Below are 11,696 nucleotides of genomic sequence, written 5' to 3' on the forward strand. Positions count from 1 at the left end.
GGTGTGCAGTATCGGGACAGGCGATCCTTCCCGGCCTCGTACCCTGGAGTGACGGCGGCGGCTCGCGGCTCTCCGCCAAGCCATCCATCACCACAGACAGCAATCACAGCCGCCGCGGGCCGCCGGGAGCGTAGGAAACAAAACTGGAAAACTTGGAGCCACAACTTGCATTTACATGTGAAGGACAAATCAGAATCCACTTCGCAATTCCCTCTCGGCACCAAAAACAAGAGCGTGACAGGCTGGCACGACCCTCTCGCTCAGGCAGCGCGGAACGACCACCTGGGAACGCCCGCTCATGACTTTCAGATGAGGAACGTGAGCGCCTCCAGGAAGCTACGCCTCCCGAGATTTTTAGGCCGCGGCGCTCACGTGGAAGTGCCGCCACCAGATCAACCACAAGGAAATCCTCTCCAGGGAAGTGGACGAGGAAAGCGGCAGCTACACGAGGGTCCGGGAGAGGCTCGCTGCGCCGTGAACACTGCGCCGCTGAGTGCAGCCGCAAACGCCACGCTGAGCGTTGCGAATGGTATTCGGCAAGACCTTTCCCCTCTCTCCTCTCATACTGACCGCCATCCCGACCCGCCTGGCGCAGGACCCACCGATCACAGGGCACCTCATGGCTCGCTTTTCGCAGGGAGCACCAAGCGAGGGTCTCTTGAGGCGAGGAAATCTAGCAGATTAAAGGTTATGGAAAAGATTCCATCGCGCCACGGAAGGGAGGACAAGGATGCTTCCCCCAGTGAACACAAAGCTTCTGAGGGACAAGGAGACGCTGTGGAAGAGAGGAACATGCCCCGCACGCTCCATCACACTAATCTGGAATCTCCCGCCACCACTAACAGAATTCCTTCGTCTGGTGGCGTCACCATTAGCAAGGTGACGCGTGAGTCAGGCCAGGAAGCTCTCACGCCCTCGCCGCTAAAGGGAAGCAGCTGTGAGGGAGTGCAGGTGCTTGGTGGTGTTGGTGGTGGTGGTGGTGGAGGTGGCGGGGGCGAGGGGAGCATAGTGCACGTGGTGGATACTGTGGTGACGGTGGTGGTGAAGGACATCAATGATAACGCCCCGGTCTTCCCCAACACCACCATGCTGGGCCACGTGCAGGAAAACGGGCCCGCGGGTGAGTACTGACCTTGCATTACTGTCTGCAGGCTTGGCACGGGATGCTGATCTATATTCCAGCATTCCAGGAGCATTTTTTCTATATTCTAGCACTCCAGGATTTTTTCTCTGTATTCAAGCATTCCAGGGGGTGTCTTCTCTATATTCCAGTATTCCAGAAGCGTTTTCTATATATTCCAGCATTCCAGTTTTTTGTATTCCGGCATTCCAGAGGCGTTTTCTCTATATTCCAGCATTCCAGGGCCTTTTTCTCTGTATTCAAACATTCCAGGGGAACGTTTTCTCTATATTCCAGTATTTCAGGGATGTTTTCTATATATTTCAGCATGCCAGGAGACGTTTTCTCTATACTGCAGCACTCCAGGATCATTTTCTCTTTATTCCAGCATTCCAGGGAGCTTTCTTTCTATATTCCAGGATTTCAGGGGCGTTTACTCTATATTCTAGCATTCCAAGGTTTTTTTTCTCTATTTTCTAGCATTCCAAGGGTTTTTTCTCTATTTTCTAGCATTCCAGGGTTTTTTTTCCTATATCCGAGAATTACAAGATCTTTTTTCTATATAGTCCAGCATTCCAGGGACATTTTTTTCTTTATTCCAGCATTTCACAGGCTCTTTTTCTCTATGTTCCAGCATTCCAGGGGCATTTTCTCCATATTCCAGCATTGCAGAGGCGTTTTCTCTATATTTCAGCATTCCAGGGGCGTTTTATCTATATTCCAACATTTAGGAGGCTTTTTAAACACCAGTGACCTTTCTCTCTTCCCTGCTCACATTACTGTAAAGGATGTGACGCGTGTGAATAATAAACAGCCTCATGACAGCTTCCGGACACGTGCGATTGGATTGTATTGAATATTCGTGCGGGTTTTCATCAATCTGACCTCGCGCGCTGCTCCGGGAAGGCTGACACTGACTTATTGATTGTTCCGCTGCTTTACCCGGCGTCTTCTCTTCAAGTCCTCGCTCTATATAATTTTTTTCTCCAGTGGTCCGTTTGCTTTGAAAGTTTGGTTTCCTTTAATGCCCTGCTTTACCTCACGTTTGATGCTGTTTTTCATCGGCGCTGCCTCACCTTTAAGCAGCGCGCCGTGCCACACCAAGCCGCCACACAGGTGCAAAGGCTTCGCGGGTTACAAACCTTGCACTAGTGGCCCGCAGCCTGCCATCCCGCCAAGCCTACGTACACGCCGGTGTCTCTTCATCACATCCTTCCTCACTAGTAGTATTTCTATGCAATTTCATAATCCTGTGTCATTTGACCTTAGCTGTTGCGGAACTGTGCAAGAAATTTTTCCGTCACTTCACTTCCTCAACTACTCTGAGACATTTCCTCTTGTCGTACAGCCACCTCCAGACGTTATACGGACTAGAAATTACAAAAGCTATTCTTCTTTTATCTCTTCTTTCTTGTACTTGCGTGTAAAGATTTCGTGCATTGTTCTTAGTGGTGAGAACAGTAACAGGCGCGCGGTGCAACAACGACGTAACCGTGAAATTTGAGATTTCGTGTTTTTGCCTGCTCCGTGTGGTAGAAGGGTGTAAAAGTCTCGTGGTGATGTCGGCCAAGTCATATTCGACCATCTAAGCACCTGTACTAAGGCTCAAAGTCGAGCGTAGTGCGGAGAAATAACGTGCCGGTAATGAGTAAGTTTTATTTTTTACGCTCGGAAAAAAATTCATAAAAAATTTATTTATGTACCAATCTTCATGAACCTTTCACCCAATACTATGTGTAATAGGCTCTAACACATTATTAACAAATGAAAACAATATCGGGAAAAAAAATTATTACCTACGGTATACGCGTTAATTAACGCGTAAGTCATCCACCCAAAATCGTCACCTATCACTTCGAAACCTACATCCCTAAACAGAACTACCCAAGACCTTTCAAATGATGTATAATACTTACTTATTTAAGGGTATCCTATTGTGCGCAATCAGTGTTTAACTTTGAGCGCGTTTTTCTCGGTTACGTCGTTGTTGCACCACGCGCCTGTTGTTACTGTCACTTATCGCAGTGAAGAGGGTAAACAACTCTGGAGATTGCGAGCTTTTTCACTTTTCCCTCGGCCTCTGTCACTCCTAAGAACATGGGAACATAAGAAAACAAGGGGAGCTGCAGGAAGCCGTCAGGCTTGTACATGGCAGCGCCTGTATAAAGCATACCTACGTACCTCTATCTGTCTTATCCATCCAAAAGTCTGTCTAATCTTTTAGAACTCCCCAGTGACTCGACGCCTTGACAACTGAGTTTATCCCACCCATCTACCTCTCCATCTGCTAACTAAATTATTTTTTTTTTAAATCTGACTTTATCAAGCCTGAATCTACTATTTTTGGTTCTGTCCTGATTACACTCGTACAGCACAGCCTGATGCGCACTCCTCCACAGCCAGGCTCGCCACCTCGCCTCGAGAACTCGCTCCATATACTAATGTGGTGTGCGAGAATCATCGCGAGACTCATCACAGTAACACAAGGAGGACCAGAGAATAATTGTTCACTTGAGTAAAAAGATACGTAAGGAGTGTCGTGGACATCAGTAAACTAGAAAGATGATTTTTTGCCTAGTACTTATTGAACTTGATTAAGTTAGTAAGTATGCAGGAGGAGACAACTGGAGACATTCAAATTAGTAACCACACATGAGGACTAGACGACACATACGAGTTAATGCAATGAATTAAACGAAGCAGTATAATGAAGCGTTTCGAACTATGTAGATGAAACCGAACCACAGAAACATAAGTAGAACAGAGACAGTAAACAATACTTAGGTTAAGATTATATCAATTATACATGTGCACTATAAGGAGTAGTGCATCAGAGGCAGTCCCCTAACACTAATATGTGAGACTGGGTTAGTTATTAAGTTTGTGAACATTGCTGAGGTGGTTACCAGTCATGTGACGTCAGTACCTTACCTTACCTTGATGTACATTACCTAACCTAACCTTACCTTACCTCACTTTTTTTTTCCTTATTGTAACTTATCCTTGTCTTAGTTTACATTATCTTACCTTACCTTACATTTCCTTACCTTGCCTTACCATACCCTGTCTTACCTTACCTTACCCTACCTTACCTAACCTTGCCTCATCTCACCTTACCTCACACGCATCACCACATCTATTCCTCGATAAGCAGTAGCCGTCCAGTCAAACATCCTCCACCATCCCTTCTCACTATTCCATCAGTGCACTTCTTTCTGCCTCCCTCCCGCCCTACTGCCAGCTGCTCCCGCCGCACTCACTCTCTCCACCTCTCTTCCCGCCACACACACACACACACTCTAGAAGTCTAGATCTTCCCTTCACGTTACACGGTCCCCCAAAACTACATATGTCTTTTTCTGCTCCTCGTCATCAAGTCTCTTTTCACTTGCACATTTTTTCAAGAGATGAAGAACCACAAAACTAGGAAGAAAATGCTTAACTGCAGCACCAACAAACATGAAGTGGAGAGGGTCGTCATGCGGGTTGTTTAGTTCTATCTAGAGCGTCTTGGTACATAAATCAAAGCGGTTGAGTATTTGTCTCTTTTGTTATCCCCATTCTCTACAGCAGTGGTTCTCAATCTTTTTTCAGTGATGGCACCCTGAATTTATATAATCCTTTCTGTGGCACCCCTTTTTCACCATCACCCCTCCTCACATGAATTAACTTCTGATATAAAATTGTACCTGTTTGAATTACTTTAATTAATGATTTAAAATTATTATCCGTACTCAAACCAAAATTAACATATGATGTACTGTAGTACATGCCCAAACATAGAACTTGTCAGTGGAATTAGATTCAGAATATTAGATTAACTTAAGAGTTATAAATGCAAAGTAGCATAAAAAGAAGAAGAAAAAAGGCATGATAATCACTGATAGTCAAATAAGCAAAACAAACAAAAGCTAACCTGATTTAGTGAGATACATGTGCTTGATGTGACTGACAGATCCTTTTCAAGTTGGGTTGAATAGTGGACAAACATACTCTCATTTCTTCTTCAAGAGTTTGCAATCTTGCCCTCTTGTTCGTTTTAATGTTAGCTAGAACAGAAAATCCCAGCTCACACAGGTAAGATGTAGAGAACTGGATAAGGATTACCAGAGCTTTCTTTGCAACTTGAGGATACTGAGCCTTCATCTGAACCCAGAATTCGTTAAGAGGCAGCTGCATGTGCAATAACTTCAGGTTACGATCATTACGCATTTCCACTAACTGCTCTTCTTCCGTGAGGGTAAGGCCCCCGGTAAGCTGAGATTGGGTTGATACTGGTGCAACAAATGGGTTTCTTATCCAGTCATAGTTTTCAGTGCATATGTCTGGAAAATAGTACTGAAGTTGCTTTTCCAGTACCTCAAGATGCTCAGAAATAATAGAAATGATTTCTCTACCCGGTCTACCGCTTGTTGCTGCTGCAGCATGTGGGAACATATCCAAATTGCCTTCCTTTACTCTGCCAACCCACAATCGCAGTTTTTCTCTCAGAGTGTTAATTTTATCAGTGGAAGATAATATATTTTCTGATTTACCTTGCATGCTGGAATTTACCTTGTTTAAATGTTCAAATACGTCTACCAAGTAAGACAATTTGGCAGACCAAGTGTCATCTGCCAGTAAGTCACAGAATTCCTCTTGTTGTTCAAGGGTGAAAAAAGTAAGCATCTCTTCCTTCAGTTCATACACACGTGACAATACTCTCCCTCTTGACAGCCATCTCACCTCCGTGTGTAGAAGAAGATTCACATGTTTTGCCTCAACCTCTTCGCACAGCTTAGCAAACAGACGAGTCTTAAGTGGCCGACTCTTTATAAAGTTCACCATTTTTACAACTTTCTCCAGTACAGACTTCAAATCATTGCCAATTGTCTTAGCAACCAGCGCTTCACGATGGAGAAAGCAATGTGTTGTTATGACACTGCTGTTTTCTTTCTTCACTAGTGACACAAATCCTTTAATTGAGCCAATCATGTACAAATCCCTACACAAGATTGCCAGGACAAACCAACTGATTTTATGTACTCACTTAATGTAGCGAAAATATCATTGCCTGTTGTTGTTTCCTCAAGTTCCTTACAACAGAAAAACTGGTCCACTATTTTAACATTATGAATGTACCGAATGAATGCCGATAGTTGAGCCTTACCTCCAATATCTGTGGACTCATCTACCTGAAGTGCAAACATTTCACTTTCCTTTACAGAGGCACATACAGTTTCCTCTATGTCTGCTGACATATCATGAATCCGTCTGCTGATGGTACTATCCGAGCCCGGGATTTTTTTTCACTTGTTTTTCTGCTTCACTTCCAAACATTGTTTTTACAATGGCACTACAAGCCGGAAGAATTAGTGTCTCTGCTATTGTATGAGGTTTCATGCTTTTAGCGACTAACTCTGCAACTAAGTAGCTGGCCTCTTGTGCTTTATCAGAAACTTTGACTGTTTTAGAAAGCATCACCCTCTGTTGTTTTTGTTCATTTAAAAGTCCTTCAAAGTAGGATCGAGGCTTGTTGGCAAGATGACCATGTTTCAAAGATAAATGCCTCTTTAATTTGCTGGGTACCATCGCCTCATTAGCTAATTTATCACCACAAATAACACACAGTGGTGTAGGATTAACCTCATCGCCACACCAAAAGAATCCCAAATCTAGATAATTATCCAAATAGGAGCGATTTTTCCTGCTTTTTTTGGAAGTTGATTTGTTTGCTGTTGAAATGGCCAAATCCTTTTCACTCGTACTTCTACTTTCGTTTCCTTCTTCACCCTCACCACTATCTCCATGTTTTCTCTTCTTAATGACAAACTTATCCATTGTGAGTTTAAGTTCAATACAGCTGCAGATTATCAGAAGCAGCAAGGAATACACCCGTACAGCTCGATGTATAGTGCCTCACTGACAAAAATCGGACAAGTACCGATCACGTACTGGACGACCGACGAGTATAAACAAAGAAAATTGGGTTACGCAAGGAGTACTATTACATTCTATTGACATTATTATTATTATTATTATTATTATTATTATTACTATTATTATTATTATTATTATGCTATCAGTAGTAGTAGTAGTAGTAGTAGTAGTAGTAGTACAAGTGTGCAAAAGGAAATATCTACCTATATTTTAGTAAAATATTAGAGCAAGTAACTTCCTACACCGACATTTAATTATAGGCAGACTGCTACAAACTGTTTTACAAATGTACCTTGAAACGATCTAGCCAAGACAAAATTCATGGCAATCTTGTGGCACCCCTAGGCGCTGTCCGTGGCACCCCAGGGTACCGCGGCACCCAGTTTGAGAACCACTGCTCTACAGCACTTTCTCACTGGCTTGTCTGTCAAGCTGTCCGGGATATTCTCAGCAGCCTTCGCTACCGCCACACTTCGGCTGCTTCATTTGTGCTTCGTCTTCTCTTCATCCCTTGGCTTCAGTACGGTGTGACACGAGACACTGAACCTCTCTTACCGCCTGGCATAAGAATTAAAATTACAGAGTGACCTTAAAGTCTGGATACATAAATAATATTGTTATTTTCTATTCTTTTCTTTTTTTTTCTTGTTTTATCGTTTGCAGATTGAATATGAGTTTATCAGAAGAAAAATTGATGGGCCTTTTTAGAGCCTTTTTAACCTTTTATACGAGTATATCTTTTTTTTATATTCAATAGATCTTTTTATTGCATTTTTTGTTGCCATAGTCTCCTCAGAAAAGAGATTCTTCCCAGGTGGTTTCTTGTTTTCTTTGTTCCTCCGCCGCGTGACGAGGGCGCAGCGCGGAGGGTTGCTGTGCCTCCCTATTGCCATCACCTCCACTCCCTTCATATCACTGCTCAAGCCTTTCTCCACTCCTCTTTCCACTCCTCATTCATGCCATCCACAATCTTATCCTTTGCTTAAACGATTTTTCTTCTTTTTCTTCTTTTTTCTCATCCTCTTCCTCTCTTACTTTTCATTATCATCATCCTTCACGTCTTCCTCCTCTGACTCCTCTTTCTTCTCCTCCTCCTCCTCCTACTTTTTTTACACCTTTTTTTCTCTCTCTCCTCCTCCTACTTCTACTACCACTACTAGTACTACTACTACTACTACTACTACTACTATTACTGCTACTACTACTACTACTACTACTACTACTACTACTACTACTACTACTACTACTACTACTACTCTTGGTTCATCCGACACTAAGTCATCCCAACACGTTTTTCTTTCGTACCACTAAACTTCTATTGTCTCCTTTCCTCTCTCCCTCCCTGCCTACCTCCCTCCTCATTCCTCACTTTGTTTTTATGTCCCTGCCTTTCTTCCTCCCTCCCTCCTTGAACGAGAAGAAGTGGCTCAGTTAATATTCTGTGATGTAATGTTCCCGCCTGTGATTTGTGGCGATACTGAGAGGAGATGGGGGAGGAGGGGGAAGAGGAGGAGAAGGAGGAGGAAGGGCGGGGAGATTAGAAGATGGAAGAAGAAGAAGGATAAGAAAGCCTTAAGAAAACAGTGATATATAGACAATAGGAGGAGGAGGTGGAGGAGGAGACAATAAGAGGAGGAGGAGGAGGAGGAGGAGGAGGAAGGGCAGGGAGGTTAGAAGATAGAAGAAGAGGAAGGAATAGAAAGCTTTAAGAAAACAGTGATACATAGGCAACAGGAGGAGGAGGAGGAGAAGGAGGAGGAGGAGGAGGAGGAGAACCTGGGGGAAGATTACAAGGGAGCAAGAGAAGGACGAAACTATGAGAAAATAGTGAGAAATAAGGAGAAGAAGGAGGAAGAAGAGGAGGATTACAAAAAGGCTACAAATGACAAACAAAAGCAAAAACAACAATAATAACAATAGCAACCACAACAACAACAACAACAACAACAACAACAACAACAACAACAACAACAACAGGAACAGGAATAACAACAAGATGAACGAAAAACTAGCAAAAAAAAAGAGAAAAGAAGATTGCAAGCAAGAAGGCAAACAAAAAAAAGAAAAAAAACACAAAAAAAACGAAACAATAAATAAACAAGGAAGGGGAAAAAAGACAAAATGCAAAATAAAAAAAAAGTAAATAGAAGGTGAATAAAATGAGAGGAAATGAGAGAAGGAAAACAAGAGAAGAGACAGAAGGAAATAAAAAAAATAAATAAATTGAGGGTGAATGAAGGGAGAGGAAAGGAGAGGAGGAAAATAAGAGAGAGAAAAAAAGAAAATTGATGCAGAAGATGAAAAGAAGAAAAAAAACAGAAGTGAGAGAGAAAGAAAATAAATAGTTAAAACGCACAATAAAGATGAACTAGGAATGAAGGGAGGAAAAAGAGAAGGAAGAGAAGAAAGGGAAAGAAAACCAGTGAGTGTATGAAATGAGAAGATGAAAAGTAGAAAAGAAGAAGGTGGGAATGGAAAGGAGAGGGAGAAAAGAAGGTGTAAAAAAGAGACAAGAAAAAAGAATTACGAAAAGATGAAGAAAAAGAAGAGATGGCTTGATGGAATTGAATGAGAATGATAAAAATGAAGGAAGGAAGGAGAGGAAAGAGACAAGAAAAAAACAGGATGACGGAGGAGGAAAAGAGCGAAAAGAGGAAAAGAAAAAAAATCATTACCTGGAGGAAAAGGAACAATGTTAAAAAGGAAAAGGGAAGTATGAATGATATGAAGAACAAGGAGAAAGGTAAAACGTAAAAAAAAGGAAATGTAAAAAAAAAAAAATATGAAAGAAGAAAAAAGAGAAAAATTGTTTGTTTTGGGAAGCGGGAAAGATGGAAACAAGGAAAAATGGAGACAGAAATAAAGCGGAGAGGAAAAAGAGGAAATAATATATAAAAGAAAATGTGCAAAAATATAACAGAAAGGAGGAGGAGAAAGAGGAGGAGGAGGAGCGAAGTTAATGATTGGCGTGACTTCGTATTTTGAATATAATGGAAAAAGAAAGTCAACTAAGATGAGACTGTAAAGATAATAGATAATATAATAATAATAATAATAAGAAAAGAAAACAATAAAATGAAGTCTAAAACCAAACAAAGAAAAATATATCAAGAATAATATCGAATAAATACGTACATGAAGAAGAAGAAGAAGACAATAAAATGAAATGTAAAACCAAACAAATAAACAGATATCAAGAATAATATCGAATAAATACCTACATAGGTAAATGAATAAGTAAATACAAGTTGACGGCAAATTGTTCACACTGAGATCATTTACGTTGTGACGGACATCAGTAAAACAGAAGAGAAAGAAAAAAAAATCAAAGCTACGGACGGAAGGGAAGAAGAGGTCGCGGCGTGGAAACTTAAAGCTGTACTCTCAAAAGACTCTTCCTTGCCTTATCTCAACACTTAACCTTCTCTTCTGGGAGTCACCAGGGTCCCCAAAGGTGCTCTCATGATTCCAGGATTAGTTACACAAGCCCTCTGCACCATTAGTAGTAGACAAGAAAACACTTTAGGGAACCTGACTAAACATCTCTGTGTCCTTTGAAAACAGTCCTGAGATTTAAAAAAAAAAAGAAAAACATTCTGCACCGTTACTAGACAAGAAAACACTTTAAACGAACCTGACTAATCACTTGAAAGGTCCTGAGAATAAAGCAAGTGTTATGTGTCATTGCTAGTCAAAAAAAAAATAAAATAAAATGCGAGTCTGGCCAACTATCTTTGTGGTCTTCGAGAACAGTAGCAACAAGAAAGCAAGCATTCTGCACCATTACTGGCCACAAGTAACACTTATGCAAACCTGAGTCATCGTTTTTGTTGCCTTCTGATAGTTAAACAAGAATTTTTACACCATTAGTAGACAGGAAAGCACCAGTGCAAATCTAACTCGTACCTCTGTGGCCTTTGAAAACTGTTGAGAGTCAAACAACCATTCTACACCATTGCTGGACAAGGAAGCACTTATTCTAATTGACTAATGTATTTTCTCTAGTCTCTGAATACAGCCCTGATAGTTAGACAAGGATTCTGCAATATTACCGTGAAAGAAAACACTTATACGAGTCTGTCTAATTGTCTATGTAGTCTTTGAAAACAATCCTGACGGGAGAACTGAGTGAAGAAACCTTAGCTCTGGGAGGGAGGCGAGAAAGAGGCTGTGGCGGGCGAGGAGCAGGGAGAGAAGTGAAGGATGAACAAATGTGCCTGCTGAAAAAGAGTAGGAAGGTAGCTACGTAGGTACACTGTTGGCAGTGACAGATGAGAAAATGTTGGTCTTTTATGGGGGGAAGAGAGAGAGAGAGAGAGAGAGAGAGAGAGAGAGAGAGAGAGAGAGAGAGAGAGAGAGAGAGAAAGAGAAGAGAGAGAGAGAGAGAGAGAGAGAGAGAGAGAGAGAGAGAGAGAGAGAGAGAGAGAAAGAGAGAGAGAGAGAACGCTGGTGTGAACAGGAAGAAAAATGTATCTTGAAGAGAGGCCTGCAGGAGGAGGAGGAGGAGGAGGAGGAAGGGAGAGAGTAAGATAGAGGGAGAGAGGAAGAGAGAATTCATACATCTCATTCATCTTGTTCGTTCGCGTCCAGGATCCTCTCTCTCTCTCTCTCTCTCTCTCTCTCTCTCTATCATCACATTTTGCAATTTTTATTCCTT

The 11,696-nt window shown here is 41.9% G+C and overlaps 1 protein-coding gene across 1 annotated transcript; it reads right to left on the reverse strand.

Moving 5' to 3' along the window:
* Positions 1 to 3,694: 3,694 nt before the first annotated feature.
* LOC135099587 (protein FAM200A-like) lies at positions 3,695 to 6,360 on the reverse strand. Its single transcript, XM_064001981.1, has 4 exons — positions 6,270 to 6,360; positions 5,846 to 6,075; positions 5,194 to 5,377; positions 3,695 to 3,744 (listed from the first exon to the last, which is right to left on the reverse strand). The coding sequence occupies exons 1-4, from the start codon at positions 6,358 to 6,360 to the stop codon at positions 3,695 to 3,697; spliced, it is 555 nt and encodes a 184-aa protein (XP_063858051.1).
* Between the last annotated feature and the right edge of the window lie 5,336 nt (positions 6,361 to 11,696).

Source organism: Scylla paramamosain, unplaced genomic scaffold (assembly GCF_035594125.1).
Source record: "Scylla paramamosain isolate STU-SP2022 unplaced genomic scaffold, ASM3559412v1 Contig152, whole genome shotgun sequence".
NCBI classification, from domain to species: domain Eukaryota; kingdom Metazoa; phylum Arthropoda; class Malacostraca; order Decapoda; family Portunidae; genus Scylla; species Scylla paramamosain.